This window comes from Babylonia areolata, chromosome 31 (genome assembly GCF_041734735.1).
Source record: "Babylonia areolata isolate BAREFJ2019XMU chromosome 31, ASM4173473v1, whole genome shotgun sequence".
NCBI lineage: Eukaryota > Metazoa > Mollusca > Gastropoda > Neogastropoda > Buccinidae > Babylonia > Babylonia areolata.
The window spans coordinates 11,523,776-11,541,275 of record NC_134906.1 but is presented as its reverse complement, the minus strand read 5'-3'; the positions used below and the strand labels follow the sequence as shown (position 1 = coordinate 11,541,275).

The 17,500-nt window shown below is 36.6% G+C and overlaps 1 protein-coding gene across 1 annotated transcript in view; it reads left to right on the top strand.

Moving 5' to 3' along the window:
• Positions 1–17,500, top strand: part of LOC143275784 (LIM/homeobox protein Lhx3-like) — a 45,296-nt gene that overhangs the window by 159 nt on the left and 27,637 nt on the right. The window contains exons 2-3 of the mRNA XM_076580062.1: positions 618–695; positions 11,800–11,971. Of these exons, the coding sequence (XP_076436177.1) occupies positions 618–695; positions 11,800–11,971 (250 nt within the window). The remainder of the gene's footprint in view (positions 1–617; positions 696–11,799; positions 11,972–17,500) is intronic.

The following is a 17,500-nucleotide window of genomic DNA, read 5'->3' as shown; positions in this document are numbered from 1 at the left end:
TCGGGGCCTGCAAACCTCGCCTAGTAGTAGCATTCAACGCCAGAAAGCCAGCGGGTAGCTAATCAAGCCTAATTATCACCGGACCGCTAAAACTTCTCGGTCCCTTTCTCTCCCCTTCACGACAACAGCTTCCTTCCCTCCCGCAGGCCATCTTTTGTCTCCGCTTACCTTTTCCCCTGTAACCAGACTTCCTAAGTGCACCGCGATGTTATTAAGTCGTCTGGCTGCCCGATATCTGTGATGCAACAGCCGTCTCGTGTTGTTGGACGATTTGATTGGTCCACAATATTTGGACGGGTTGGCCCCCCTCACCAATCAGAAAACACGAGACGCGCAGGACAAGGCATGGCAGACCACAAGCAGACGGTATTTTAGGTGAAAGAAAACGAAGTACGGTAGAAGGTGTGTTCGTTCGCCGGAGTTGATCAATAATCGAGGGAAGTTCAAAATATTGGTGTTCGACGTGGCGTCCTGATACAGGCAGCAGGGATACTGTAAAGTTTTGGACGTGCAGCGACGAACAACCAGTCCGACCGTTTTGAGTCAAAGGTTGCCATAGTACGAGAGAGGGGAGTAAGCCGTTATGATTATGATGAAAGAGGACTCGCCTGTCCCAGGTTCAAGTCCAAGTCTTCCTGTTGGTGCTGCTTTACCCCCGGAGTCAGACAGCCTCGACATTTCCCAGTTTCCTAATGGTGAGTATTGACCTCACTACCAGTTTCATGATTCGTTAATTAAAACAAAAAGAGGTGGGAAAACCATGATCAACTGGAACAAAAACGTGTTCGAGGGACCGAGACAAGTAAAACTTTTTTTCTTTTATTAAGCCAAGTCTTGCATTAAAAAAACAAAACACACACACGAAAAAAAAACGAAATAAAAATAAAAACGGAAAAGAGGCTCCCTATCGTGAAAACCTGTTTAAATTTCTGTTTTTTCTTAACCAGGTAAAATAATTCACGTGAAAATGTAGGTAAAAGGGAGGTGTGAAAACCACGTGACCGGGAGGAATGTGGACAGTTCTCACATGGCGTCGCTGTCCCCCCCAATGTCACGGTCACAGGTATGTTCTTCTTGCTCGAGGGGGGACAGAGGAGAAGAGAGCGTGCATCCAAGTGACGGGTTTAGTGGTGAACGTCGTGCTTTTTTTTCCCTTTGACTTTCCCACACCCGTTCACCTGACATCCTGCTGGCAGTGATGACGAACTGGGCGGTGGAATACATGGCACAGGACTGCTTTTCAGGTATTGTGTGTGCGTTGTTTGACCGATGTCACCAGTAGCTTCAGTTTGACACACATTAATCTCAGTGTCGCCCATTTGATTTCGGGCCATGCCGCGATGAAAACCAAAAAATTACAGGACAATATTGTATATATTTTATCATCATTGGAAGAACTTGTACAACTGTTCGACGATGGACCGGACAATCTGTGTTTCATCAGTCTTCGAGTTCTTGTTTCTGTGAGCGCAGTGGGAACCGTTTCCTACTGAAAATTTGATGTGTGATGTCGTTAGTGTAGTTTACTACAAACTATTTTATTTTTGATATTATTGTTACGACTGCATTTTTGTTGCCAATGCAGTTGTTGTTGTTCTTTCTTTTTCTTCAGTTTGCTTGTGGATTCAGAGTAAAAACAGTTTTGCATAACTGCAGTGTCCATTAAAGCAGTCAAAATGTCTCTGAATTAAGAAATGAATATTGTCATTGTTATTTGCATGCACATATGTAGACGTTTTCGAACTATCTTTGAACCAACTTCTACAGTCACCACTATTGTACATAGCTTTTGAAAATAATACACAGTTTTCAACATATTTATTGGCAAAAAAAAAAAAAAAAAAAAAAAAAGCACTGTGATGTGTTCCTGTTGAATTTCTTTAACAATCAACCCTACTATAACTTTAAAAGGGATGAAAGTCAAAGCAGTGGAAATCACAATCGGAATGACGATTTATGGTTTTAAATAAGCAAACCAGTAAACTCACAAACACGCCTTAATTTTATTAGTTTGTAAAAAGAAAAAAAAGAAAAAAAAAATACATAAGAAAATGTACACAATATACACAATTAACACATACATGTTTTTCATTATAGAGACCAGTAAACACCGCAATTTAAATTTGCATGATTTCTATGCACAGTAAATTTGATACAACCAAAACAGAAATGTGATTACAAAAAATTACAGTTACTAACAAATGTCTCTATCGGTTATTCAGTATAACTTACATTGCAATGATTATGTATGATTATTAAGATAAATACTCACTATAGTGTATATATAATTCTCCACTATAACATTCACATAGATCTGTCAAGACATACTATGCAGGCAGGTAAACATAGAAAAAGATAGGTTGATGGGTGAGTGGATAGATAGGTAGATTTCTGTGGATAGTTAGATAATAGATAGATGATATATGCATACATATTTTTGTTTAGTATGTTTAAATGATTGACAGTATATTTTACAAAGTACATTTATTTCCCACATAAGACAAGTCAACATTCCACTAAATGTATGCAGGAATGTGAGAAAATTGTGTAGGCTATATTTTGCTCTCATCCCAATAAAAAATATTCAGTCACAATTATTTCATACTTCTGAATAAAAGAAAAAAAATATTCATGCATAAATCTTGTTTACAGCTAATTTATTAACAACAAAAAAACTACGATTGTTTCATACGTATTTTTTCCTCTTTTTTTTATATTTTAATTCCGCCCCCCACCCCCACCCCCACCCCCCGATCCCCCACGTATTCACACACACACACACACACACACACACACACACACACACACATACACGGATAACACAAAAATCTGGCGACACTTTATCAGTTTGTGACAGCTTCTCATAAATTGACCACGAGTTCTTAGACAGCTTAGCCATCATAAGACATTTCTTCAGGGTACTCGCAAAATCCCGTGGGTGAATTGACAGCATTCTGTCAGGGCACGCGCAAATCCCACCAGAGGTTGCCACGACCCACTACAGTCTGTGTGACACTTGTCTAATGGGGAAACTCGCTCTGAGCTATGGCATGGTGAGATGTGAGCCAACTCGAACTGCTTGAAAATGTGCGAATGCACGCTTTTTTCGTCGCTTTTCAAGCGCCACAGACATACATATCTTAGTGGACACACGTGTCTCTCTCCGGCTGTGTGTGTGTGTGTGTGTGTGTGTGTGTGTGCGCGCGCGTGCTAGTGTTCCGGCTGTTTATGTTTGCGAGAGAAGAAAACTGCCTAGACATAAACATCCTGTATGTCTTCTGAATACCATCGAAGAAAATGAGTTGATAATAAGACTTCAGTGTGTGTGTGTGTGTGTGTGTGTGTGTGTGTGTGTGTGTTTATGTTTATATGCTTATATATATATATATATATATATATAATATAATATATATATATATATATTTATGTATAATATAGTATATATATTTGTTTCTTTTTCTTTTTTTCTAACTTGATGTTGTCAGAAATATATTTTCATAACCAGCACTATCTGTCAGTGAAAAAATGAAAAATGAAATTAATTCTTTTGAATTTTCTCACAGTCATGTACAGAGTAATAATGCAAAACAATACATTACATGAAAAGTGGACAGACAAAAGTTGTTTTTTTTATTCATAATCTTATGATCGGACACGCACTTGGTTAAATAACGCAAATAAATACAATAGTTTGTCGTGGTATTCTAAAATGCAGACATACGCACGCACGCACGCACGGACACACACACACACACACACACACACACACACACACACACTTGTTAACTGAATTGTTGTAATTGATCCTTTTTATTGTATATTCCGATGTTTACTAATAACGTACACATACGAGCGCATACATTCTCGCATGCACGCTTGCAAGCTTGCACACACATGTGCACACATTCCTTTACACACAGACACTGACACGCAGACACAAATGCACACACGCACACACACACACACACACACACACACACACACACACACACACACACACACACACACACACACACACTAACACACACACACACTAACACACACACACACACCACACAAAACACACACACACACACACACACACACACACACACACACACACACACACACACACACACACACACACGGTAATACATATCGATTACTGTCTGATTTTTTAAGTGTGTTAAATTGTCACCCCTCGAAACATCGCTCAACGAATTAGTGAAAACGAGATTTTTTTTTCAAGATTTTTAGAGAACACTGAATGGTAATGCTGATAATAGCAACAATAATGGTAATTATGAAAATAAAAGTTATTGTTGTAGTTGCTGACGTTGTTGCTGCTGCTGTCATCCTTCATAATGTTAGATTGTCATCATCATCATCATCATCATCACCCTCAGCCTCATTGTTTTGTCTTGAGCGTCGTGTTCTTGTTCTCCTCTTGCTCCTACCCCCTCCTATTATTATCATTCTCATTCTCATTATCATCATTATCATTATTATTATTATTATCATTATTATTATTATTGTTGTTGTTGTTGTTGTTGAGATTAAAATGCCGGTCTTGAAACAACAACATATACGTCAGAAATTTTTTTAACGTTATTGCCCTCCTTCTCCTCCTTCTATAATGATAACAATGAGAATGATAATAATAATTATTATTATCATCATCATCATAATCATAATCATCATCATTATTATTATTATTATTATTACTGAGATTTAAAATGTCGGCCTTCAAACAACAACATTTACATTGCAAAGAAAAAAAAAATCTTAACGATATTTTCATTATCATCTTGAAGACACAACCATAAGCATCACCATCACAATCACCGTCATCGTCGTTATTATCATTATTATTGAGATTTAAAATGTCGGCCTTGAAACAACAACATTTACATTACAAAAAATTCTTAACGTTATTGTCATCATCATCTTGAAGACACAACCATAAGCATCACCATCACAATCACCATTATCGTCGTTATTATCATTATTATTGATATCTAAAACGTCGGCCTTGAAACAACAACATTTACATTAAAAAAAAAAATCTTAACGTTATAATCATCTTGAAGACACCATCATCACCATCACCATCACCGTCATCATTATTATTATTATTATTATTATGATGATGATAATTATTATTATCATTATTACTACTAATAATAATACTAGCATCATTACTACTATTATCATTATTATTCTTGTTATTTTTATCATTTATGTTGTTGTTATTGTTATTGTCATTATTGTTGTTGCTGCTGTTTTTTGGTTTTTTTGTTTTGTTTTGTTTTTTAATCATTGCTATCATTTCCACCTTTACCATTAAAGAATAAGGCCTTCTGAAACTAAATATCAGTTTCAAGAGAAAATCAAAGGCAATTTGATGTTTTAATTGAAACGATGATAAACGAAAAGTTGCGGTTCTTTTTGCTAAGTATTTAGAAAAAAACATCTTATGTTATTAAAAAATTTAATTTACGAAGTAAATTGACAAGACAGAAAGAAAAAAAAAGACATTAGCACAATTTTTTCACCAGCAACAATGTTCTGTTTTATAAAAAGAAAAGAAATGTCTCTCTTCGTATTAAACATTTTTTGCAGTACTAATGTCTGTTACTTATGTACTTTTTAAAGAAAACATATTTATAAATGAGGATAACAAAATTAAGCAAAGCGAAAAAGGATTTTGACTTTTGACACAAAAATGTTTTGGTGGCATTAAGTGGAAGTTATTTGAAAACAGTGCTGGGGTGGATGAGAGGGTTAGGGAGTCTTTGAAGATCGCAACTGGCAGTGCCAAGTGCGCAAGCAGTTACTTCCATTCTCTGAACCGTTATTTACCAAGAATGATAATGGCCTGACAACGCGACATCAACAGTAAAGATCACTATAGGAATTGTTCAAATGCAAAGCAACAGCAATATCATCATCATCATCATCATCATGACCATCATCATCATCATGTTATTATTATTGAGATAATTATTTACTATTATTACTACAAAAAATACTAAATCTGTGTTCGGAAAATATTGAAACAATAGCACCAACACCACCAAAAACTAAGACAGCAGGAGCAAAATCAGAACAATTGAAGATGAAAACGAGTTTACATCAGAAAATGATAAACAGCAGCAGCAGCAGCAGCAAAAACAAAAACAACAAAAATCCGCTATTCTTTGCATGTCAGTTATGACAGAAGGGCAGTGGTGACAAAAGTAAAGAAATCTGTTCATTGCCAAATGAAATCAAGAACGATAAATAAGCGTGTGATTATGATATTTATGAAAGTGGTAATTTTGATAATGATGATGATGATAGTAATAATAACAAAAGCAACAACAATAAAAAGCAATAATAATGACGGCAATGGCGATAGTTTAGTAATAAAGAGGTAAGCGAATGTGTAATCAGTGAATTCAAATCAAGTAGATTGTTAGATTTGGTATAAAAAAAATGTTTGTTTTTTTATAAACCGAATGACGAAATGAATTAAAAAGAAAAACCGAAAACAAACAAGGAAACAAAACCGAATCCGACTGGATTCTTTATATAACTTTTTTTTTGTATTGATTTATTTTTTTATAACCTATTCGTTTTGAAAATACAATCTTCTACCGAATGAGTTATATGGTAGATAATTATAAGTGGCGCAGATGCTGAAGTTTTGTTGTTGTTGCTGGGTTTTTTGGGTTTTTTGTTTTTTTTTAATGAATAACACATAAGCTTTTTTTTATGATAATGGTGCTGCGGCCTTTTTCACTTTGGTTCATATAACATGTTTAACATCATTCTGTATTATCCAATACACTGGCAATCAGCCATAATTACAGCAACTCAAGATTTTAAATCGTTTTGAATGATATCTAAACACACACACACTACACACACACACACACACACACACACACTTCATTTACATAATGTTCATTTTATTCATTTCATTCTTTCATCTGTCCAGTGATTGCTGTAGTTGTGCTTTTATTCGCTTATTTCATTATTCTATTTCGCCACCTACCTACCTGTCTCTCTATCACTACCTGTCTCTATCTCAGTGTGTTGTTTGATGGTTGTGTGATCTGTCTGTCTGTCTAAGTACATATGTCAGTCTCTCTCTATCCTTATATGGGTGTAGTATAATATATAATTGTACACAAAAAATGAAATTAAAGATGTGTCGGTCTTTTTGGTATAAGCTTATATTGCAGAGCCGATCACACAGGGCTTATCAGGACTGGAAAAAACAAAATCGAATGCATAAAATGTTGAAAAGTCGAATCATAAAGAAACAGATAAAAACAAACAAACAGTTGTCATTTACGATCACGTGGAAAACAGGAGGAGCAACTCACGCATAAAGTTTACCAAATAACTGTGTAACTGAGTCAGTGAATAGTACCACAACAATGTTCTGTGGCTATTAAGAAAACAGCTTGTCGGCAATTACCCAGAAACGAAAGAATTTTTTGATGAATGTTCCACAAGTAAGATAGCTATTTGTTCGTGTTTGACAGCCTCAGACAAAAAAAAAAAAAAAAAAAAAAAAAAAAAAAATTGTTTGTCCTATATAGAGAACCCGTCGAATTTCCGTTCAGTGTCACTTGCTGTTTTCAGATTGTATGTTGATGGTTGGGGGCGTGTGGATGGGGAGGGAGGGGGTAACTGGTTTATGGTTGTGTGATCGATTGGGCTATTGGAAATTGTTTTAGTTTTTAACAATTTTTTTTTCTTTTTGGTATGGTGTGTGTACACGTGTGTGTATGTGTAAAATTTTGCATATATGTACTGTTTCGGTGCCTCAATAGAAAGAAGAACACAAATCATGACATTTGATTATCATCAAGTTATATAGTCTTGACTGGCAATGTGTGGTACATTACAAAGAAAAGAAATTTCTCTTGAAGGGTGAACAAAAAAAGTGCAGAAAAACAAAACATTTTTTGGTAAAAAGGGGGATACTGGCATATTGTCTGGTAAAGCAGGAAATGAGACAAATGATAATATGCAAAATAAATAAATGAATAAATAAATAAATAATTGAATTAAATCTTTAATGATTACGAATACAACAGAACACTATAAATAACATTCTGTGGTGTGTTTTTTTCTTCAAGAAAAAATGGGGTTTTAATTGTAAAACAGGCACATCATTTTCTTTTTTCAAGAAAAAATTGATCTTGAACTGTAAAACATTAACATTACTCTTTTGATAATTGTTTTTCTCATACACTCATCCAGTATTATTTTTTTGTTTCTCCAATCACTGACACTGTCCCTCTCCATTTTACAATTTGTACTCATCTTTTCCACATTCTGTTCTCTCTCTCTCTCTCTCTCTCTCTCTCTCTCTCTCTCTCTCTCTCTCTCTCTACCGCCCCCTTTTCAGTTGAATAATTCTTCCCATGCCATTAATTTTCAGTAATGATGATTTCTTGGTAATAATAATATTATTGATAATATGATTTATTTTCAGTCTAATAGCATCGTCTTATGAACAATGAATAAATAAACAACGACTTGTGTTGGTGTGGGTGGTCGTGAGAGAGAGAGAGAGAGAGAGAGAGAGAGATAAAATGATGTCTGGATATTACGTTTGTTTTGGTTTTGATATTTTACGTACACGTCCAATATTCAATGAAAAATGTGTTTGTACATCATTTCAGAGAGAATGTTTGATAGTGTTGTATAGAACTGACAATGATTGTTTGTGACACTATGAGAGAAATTGTCACCCAAAGAATAACTTTAATAAATGTTCATCGACAGAAAAAGAAGAAGAAAATGAAAGCAAGAGATATTGAGTACTTTTTTTAATTAGAAAATTGAAGCAAAATGACAATAAACAGATAAAGGAATGAATGAATAGATTAGTAAATCAAGGACACGGAACAAACAAAAGATGTTTATTTCGAAACCGAGGAAATTTACAATGCGTTCTCTCTATTGATTTTTGTTTTATTTTACATTTTGTAATAAATAAATGTATAAATAAACGAATCCAGGACACAAAACAAACAAACGATGTTTATTTTGAAACCGAGGGAACTTACAAGGCATTGCCTCGATTCATTTTTGCCTTATTTTACATTTTGTTTTACTTTTACTACTTTTTTTTTTTTAAACTGTGCGTCTGTTTGGTTGTTATTTTGCTAATTTTAATCGTTCGTTTATTTTTGTTTCGTTCCGGTTTATTTTTTGTTTTTGTGTTGTTGTTTTTAATCTCATGTCATGTCGTCATTTATTCCTTTATTCGTTATCTTTATGTTTTTATTTTACATTACTTTTAATTCTATTGCGTTTTGGTACATTTTGTTTTATTTTTCTTTAGTTTTAGCAGTGTTTAGCTTCGTTTCATTTGGTTTTATCATTTCATTCATTCATTCTTTCATTCAGTCAGTCAGTCAGTCAATCAGTCACATACTTTCTGTTTTTCTTTCATTTTACTTACTGATTTGTTGTGTCGGGGTTTTTTTTTGTGTGTGTGTGTTTTTGTTTTTGTTTGTTTGTTTTTGTTTGTTTGTTTTTGTTTTTAGTTGTGTGTGTTGTTTTTTCGTTTAGGGTTGGGTTTTTTGTTGTTGTTTTTTAAAACTCTTTTTTGTAGTATTTTTTTGTCGTTATTTTTATGGTTTATTTCACAACATTTTATTATTCATTCATTTACGTTTATTAATTTCAGATTTGTGATTTTATTATGTTTTCTTTGTTTCGTTTAGCTTCATTTATTTCAATTTTATGCCATTGTTTCAAAAATGTATTTGACGTCGTTTTCATTTATTTGCCCGCCCATTCATCGGTTTATTTTGTTTTATTTTACGTTTATGATTTTAGTGTGTTTTCTTTTTTTTCGTTTATTTATGTTTCATTATAAAAAAATAAAATAAACAAAAAGTCAACGTCGTGTTATCATCTTGCATCCATCCATCCTTCATTCATTTTAATTTATTTCATGATTTTATTGCATTTACTTTTATTTCATTCAGTTTGGTTTCATCAGTCTGTCATTCGTCCGTTCATTTATCATTTCACTCATTCGTTTTTCATCTTATTCTGTGATTTTTGTGTGTGATATTTCATATAGCCTAGTTTTGTTTCAGTAATAATAAAATTTTTAAAAATCATGTCACGTCAAAATTTATTCGTCGGTTTATTTATATCTATTTATTCATTTTATTTTATGACTTTGCGTATTCTATTGTTTTGTTTTGTTACATTACTGAAAAAAATCGTGACATGTCATCGCTCCTCCATTCGTTCGTACATTAATTCTTTTTATTATTATTATTATTATTATTATTATTCTATTCTTCTTCTTTTTTATATATATTTTTCTACGTTATCTTATTTTGTTTTCACTGAGATTAGTTTATTTGCCAATTTCGCTTTATTTTATTTTGCTTTTTTTTTCCCCTTCCATGTCCGCCAGCGTAATCTTATTTCATTTTTTATTTTGTTCTGTTTCATTTTATTTTATTCTATTTTTTCTTCCATATCCCCCCGTAGGGATGGCCGGGGATCTTTCAGTATAAATAGCATCCCCGCCTTCCGGGAAATTCTGTGTTAGAAATGTTCTCTTTTCTATCTTTATCTTCTCTCTTTGTTTCTACCTTTTTTCTTTCTTCACTGTTGTATCCTTTTTCTGCCTTCTCAGTCCATTCCCCTTTTCTTTTTCAAAGCAAGCCTTTACACTTTTTTTCTCTTTTCCGCAGTCTCATGATGTACTGTCTGTGCTGTTTTGCTCTCAGGTGATTAGGTAGTAAGGTGTAAACTCTGGGATGGGTAGAAGCTGCCCATTCTGCAGTGGTATTTGCCTAAATATAGACTTTTTTTAAATGTATTATTTGTTTGGCTTTGAAGTATTGTTGTTGTTTTTTTTTCCTTTTTTTTTACGATTTTTTTAATCTGGGGATGATGGATTAAGTGGAATGGCTGGCGTCCTCAGCATGGCCTAGTCTTATTTGCCATCAGGAGTTAAATGGTTGGGATACTGTGTCATGAACTGTGTTTTGTGGGTTTGTCTTAGTGTTTTTTTGTACTAGATGCGACAGTTTTGTGTTGACGCGGTCGAGAATTTGTATGGTTTGACAGCCCTGATATGGCCCCTGTGCGGTCGGCTGGACTATAAGCAACAAGAATGAATGAGAATCCTTCCAGAGGTCCGCCACCGTGAACCATTTTGTTTTTATTTTATTTTATTCCATTTCATTTTGTTGACTCACTTGTGTAAACAAAGTGAGTCTATGTTTTAACCCGTTGTTCGGTTGTGTGTGTGTGTGTGTGTGTGTGTGTGTCCGTGGTAAACTTTGACATTTTCTCTGCAAATACTTTGTCAGTTGACACCAAATTTGGCATAAAAATAGGAAAAATTCAGTTCTTTCCAGTCATCTTGTTTAAAACAATATTGCACCTCTGGGATGGGCACAAAAAACACAAGGAATGAAGCCTAATTATATGCAAACTGCATTTACTGATCTGATATTCTGATTCAACATCAAGAGCAGTCATTATTATCATTTTCTGTTCAAACAGGAACTTCTTTTGCTCAGCATGGAAGTTTTATTTATTTTGCAAACGTTTTTGGTGCAGATAGTAAAAAAGGGAAATTACTCTGTAATTAATGCTAGGGGACTTAATTTACTTTAAACTGATCTTTCTCATCTTAAACATTACATTTTGAAATTATACTCAATACATAAAAAGCTTGGATTTTTTTTTTTTAAAAGTGTATCACAAATGAGTCTTGAAGGCCTTGCCTCTCTTGTTTCATTTCATTTCATTTTATTTTATTTTTTTTCCTTCCAGGCCCGCCACCGTGCACGGGGTGTGGCCAGCCCATCCTGGACCAGTTCATCATGCGCGTGAAGGGTCTGATGTGGCACGCGCAGTGCCTGCGCTGCACGGTCTGTCACGAGGCCCTGGTTCGCTGGTGCTTCGTTCACGGCACGCAGGTCTTCTGTCGCCTGGATTTTTTCAAGTGGGTTTAGTTTGTTGTTGTTGTTTATGCTGTTGTTGTTGTTGTTTATGCTGTTGTTGTTGTTGTTGTTGTTGTTTGTTGTTGTTTATGCTGTTGTTGTTGTTGTGATGTTGATGGTTATTATTATTATATTATTATTATTGCAATTATTGTTGTTGTTATTTTTTAAATATTATTATTATTATTATTTCTTATCATCATCATCATCATCATTATATTATTATTATTATTATTATTGTTGTTGTTGTTGTTATCATCATTATTATTATTTCTTTGTTTTCTTCTTCTTGTTGTTATTGTTATTATTATTCCCATATTGTTGTTGTTGTTATCATTATTGTTATTATTATTATTTCTTCTTCTTCTTTCTTCTTTTTATTATTATCATTATTTCTTCTTCTTCTTTTTGTTATTGTCATTATTATTCCCATTATTGTTATTATTATTATTATTATTATTATTATTATTTCTTCTCCTTCTTCTTATTGTTTTTGTTATTATTATTATTATTTCTTATTATTATTATTATTATTATCTACAGGTGAGTTTGGTGGCAGGGAAGGTGGGGAGTTTCCGAAAGGGGTAGTTGTGGTGGTGGTGGAGGAGGAGGAGAGGTGGTGGCTAAGAGGTGTGCGGGGGTGAGTGTGTGAGGGATGATTTTGTGCATCAACATCAAATGTTGTGAGAGGGAAGCTTGGAAAGTTGGAGCACGGGCTTAGATTATATATTTATTTTTTTAATTTAATTATTCATTCATTCATTCATTTATCTATTCATTTCTTCATTCATTTATTTATTTTTACGAGGCCCATGGTTGGAGGGGTGAGTGGCTGTGTCCGCCTTTTCTGTCACAGAGTCAATTTTCCTTCCTCCCAACCTCTCTTTTTCTCTCCGCTCTCCTTCAGTCCGCCCTGCTTCACCTCCTAAGGTCTGCTTCTTCGTAGTAGAGTTTAGAGCTCAGTTTTAAGTCCAAATAAATAAAAAGGGATAATTCACTGACCTGTCAGGATTCACGCTCGTGGTACCTTTTTAGAACCAAGACCATAGCCCTGAACAACTTGAGTTTAACAGTAAAGAGTGGTAACTCTCTCCATTCCATTCAAGTCAGTGCTGCTTACGCTACCGATTCAGCTGGCACACGGGTTTGCACATTTCTTCTGTCTTTGCTGCTGTGTGCACATGTCAGATGATGGGTTTAATAAAGGTAGGCCCGGCACTTCCTTTTTTGAGGAAGTGTCTGGGTTTGTTCCAATGTACCTTTTATTTACCTGTGTGCTAGCTGAATCGGTAGCGTAAGCAGCACTGACTTGAAGTTGTGTACCTTGTGAATGGAGAGAGTTACCACTCTTTACTATTTTGTTAATCATTTCATCTCCTGGCCTCATTGTTTGTGAATTTCAACTTGAGTTTAACCTAGGGCACCAGTCAATAGGTAGTTAAACTCCACCCTCATTCATTGACCTGTTTATTCCATACACTTATTAAGAAAAAAAATTGACAATGTACTCAGATTATTGTTTAATTAACAGGCACCAGACTGGTGAGTGATAACGCAAGTTCATCATCATTCAATCTTTTTGAGCACGTGCTGATTAATCTGTATTTATCCCTCGACGGCCAACTGTTGAGTCTGGCTTCTTGTGCGTCGGCACTTCCGGACAAAGTGATAGATAGTTCTCGTCCACGTCTCTTTGTCCTCATTTATTTATTTATTTGTTTGTTTATTTATTTATTTTCCTTCAAGGCCTTACTAAGCGCGTTGGGTTACGCTGCTGGTCAAGCATCTGCTTAGCAGATGTGGTGTAGCGTATATGGATTTGTACGAGTGCAGTGACGCCTCCTTGAGAAACTGAACTGAACACATCTCCGTTCGAAAAAAAGATGATCAAATTGGTTTATTCATATCAACACTCTTTATTGTTTAGGGGGAAAAAATCAAATGGGTTAGTTCCATCGATCACTCTGTACTATTTGATAATCAGATCGGTTGATTACCAGTCATTTTTCGCTGTTCATCAGTCACTCTGAATGTACTGTTTGAACTAAAATCGGGTGGATTCAGTTAATCATTCATCGCTTCATTGTTTTAAAAATCTTCTGGAGCAGAGGCTGAAAAAGAACAGCTATACCTTGGGGGGAGGGAGGGGGTGAGCTGGCTAAGATATCAGAAGACAGGCTGCAGTGGAGATATTCTGGTGGTGGCTATGTGTGCCACATGGAGTGGAGAGGATTAAGTCAATACATCATCACTCGGTGACTCTCTCGGTTTGAAAATCGGATGAGCCGCGTTCATCAGTCACTCCATTGTTTGAAAATCTACGGGCTTGCGGTTCAGTAACAGCACATACATAGTATCGCTGTTCTAAGCTGTGGCAAACAGTCCAAAGATGGCTCACACAATGGTGTTGAAAGCAACTGTCGGCATCGTTCAAAGTCTGTATTAATCCCACGACGGCCAACTGTGGAGTCTGGCCTCTTGTGTGTCGGCACTTCCACTGAGACAAAGATAGAGAGAGAGATGAGTGTGTGTGTGTGTGTGTGTGTGTGTGTGTGTGTGTGTGCAAAGTGTCTATGGTGTGTGTGTGTGTGTGTGTGTGTGTGTACACACTTCCAGTGTTTCACCTGCCTCTATCTGTTTGTCCACAAACACGGCAAATCTGTTTATCGCGTCTCGTTCGTCTGCCGGACCGAGACAGAAACGCCAAGAGATGCCGCTGTCCAAAGTGGTCCGCGGAAAGAGTGGGGCTGTTCGGGGAGACAGACAGGGCGAGAGACAGACACTGCGGACATTTTTATTGTCAGTGACTAAACCGCCTTTTTGACAATGGACTCGAGGTTAAATCAATAACATACAGGCATAGGTTACATCAGTAACATTCAGGCGTTAGATTCTTCAGACAATAGTCTGAAATCAGACTGAGTAAAGATTTTGAAAAAGGCTTCTAAGATGAATAACATACTCTGATACAGGCGTTAGATTCTTCAGACTGTATAGTCTGAATCAGACCAAGGAAAGGTTTGTAAAAGTGGCACATGTTAAAGTGTTATTCGTAACAGCGGGTGTGATGCTGCGATTTCAGACTGAACAGTCTGAATCAGACCAAGGAAAGGTTTGTAAAAGTGGCACATGTTAAAGTGTTATTCGTAACAGCGGGTGTGATGCTGCGATTTCAGACTGAACAGTCTGAATCAGACCAAGGAAAGGTTTGTAAAAGTGGCACATGTTAAAGTGTTATTCGTAACAGCGGGTGTGATGCTGCGATTTCAGACTGAACAGTCTCCGTCTCATCCGTCCCTGACGTAACGATGAATAAAACTCACAAGACTCGGCAAGTTTTTGATGTGACGACTGCCGACCGGAAAAGAAAGGAATGTTGGGCTGTGTTCACATAACTCCGTTTTTACACACACACACACACACACACACACACACACACACACCGAACTTGCTAATACAATGGAGTTTTTGTTGTTGTTGTTGCTCTTTTTTAAGTTTGTTTAATGTTGAATTTATCTAATCCTTAATTTTTTCTAAATCAAAATATGAAAACAAAAACAGACCAGTGATTTGTGTAAATGTGAAATTCGAAAAGAAAACGAATTTCATCTTCATTCCAGTCCCTCTTGGTAGGCATGAAGAAATTTATCCGTCGGGTTTGAACATGTTTTTGTTGCTTTTAAGCGCACAAACTCGAAAATTATATTTTACAGAGAGAGAGAGAGGAGGGGGAGTGGAGTGGGGGCCGGAGACAAACAGAATAGCAAAGGGCGGTTGGGGATTCACAGAACTGAGATGGAGCAGAATATAGAAAGAGAGAGCGGTCTATGAAGGGAGAGAGACGGAGAGGGAGGGTGGGGTGGGGTGGGAGAGAGAGAGACTGAGACAGACATACAGACACGCAGAGACAGAGGAGTGGCGGGGGTAGGGGGTGGGTGTGGGGGGGCGGTGAGACAGACAGACAGACAGACAGAATAGCAAAGGGCGGTTGGGAATTCACGACAGAAGATGGAGCAGAATGTAGAAAGAGAGAGCGGTCTGTGAAGGGAGAGAGACGGAGAGGGAGGGTGGGGTGGGGTGGGGTGGAGAGAGAGAGAGACTGAGGCAGACATACAGACACGCAGACAGAGACAGAGGAAACCTGTATAGAATGAATCCGTTGGTGTGACAGTATGCCCGGGCATTTGGGCTGAAGATGTGAAAAACCCGCGGGTTTCAGATAGCTTTCACCTGCCCGTCTGGCCAGGTCTGAATGGTCAGCCGGCAGTAAAACGTGTGAATGGTGCGCGTGTCTGGACGATGCTATGACTGTGCGCGCGCGCCCGCGCATGTGTGTGTGTCAGTGTGTGTGTGTGCGTGTGCCTGCGAGCGCGCGGCGCTCATATGGTGAATATATATATATATATATATATATATATATGTGTGTGTGTGTGTGTGTGTGTGTGTGTATATATATATATATATATATATATATGTGTGTGTGTGTGTGTGTGTGTGTGTGTGTGTGAAAACGGAGTTATGTGAACACAGCCCAACATTCCTTTCTTTTCCGGTCGGCAGTCGTCACATCAAAAACACATGTCTAGACAATGAACTCGCGCTTTGTGGTGCTCTCCCCGTATCTCTATCTCCCCCCCCCCCCCCCACCCCCCCTCTCTCTCTCTTTCTCCCCCTCTCCCCCGCCCCCCGTCACCCTCTCTCTCTCTCTGTCTTCTCTGATTTATTGATACTTTTTTCCCTTGAAAAAAAAGGCCATGTGTTTTGGACATATATATTTTTTTGTTAATTTTTTTTTTACCATTGGCCTATAGCTGTGTGAATGTTGGGGGTTTTTTGTCACTTTTTGTTATTGTTTTTTCCCATTTCTGTATCTATTTACTTTGACTTCTTTCATTTTTCTCCTTTTTGTGAGGGCATGAAAGAAAGAAAGAAAAAAGGGGGTTGGGGGCATTCACCGCGTATTTTTTTTTACTCAATTAAAAAAAAGTTTCGATTTTGCTCTCTCCCTCCTCTGTAGCTGTCTCTCTCTTTCTCTCTCTTTCTCTCTCTGTCTGTCTGTCTTAATTTTGCTTGTAGCTTTTTGCGCACGAATATTGATAAAAATGTCGCATGATCTGCTTGATTTTAAGCATTCACATTTATATATATATATAACTGACATCTTTCTTCTATTTTTTTTGTTTTGTTTTGTTTTTACTTTCATTCCCCATACAAGTCTATTGCATAAAATAAAGAAAGAAATTTTGTTCAAAAGCTTATAAATGTGCTTGTACTAGAACCCTCTTAAAATTTGTTTCGTTTCGGTCCGTACCGTTTTTTCTAACCCCCACCCCCCCTCCGTCCCCCTACGCCCACTTCCACTGTTAAGAAAGTTTGGGATGGGGTGGTAAGTGGAGGGCTGGGAGTCGCAGAGTGGAGCTATGTCACTCATCTGTCTGTCCATCGCTGCTGTCTGACCAGCGTGTCTGAATGCAGCGTCAGCCAGTCTCCATCGCTTGTACGCTGGGTTTGTTTGTTTTGGGTTTTTGGGG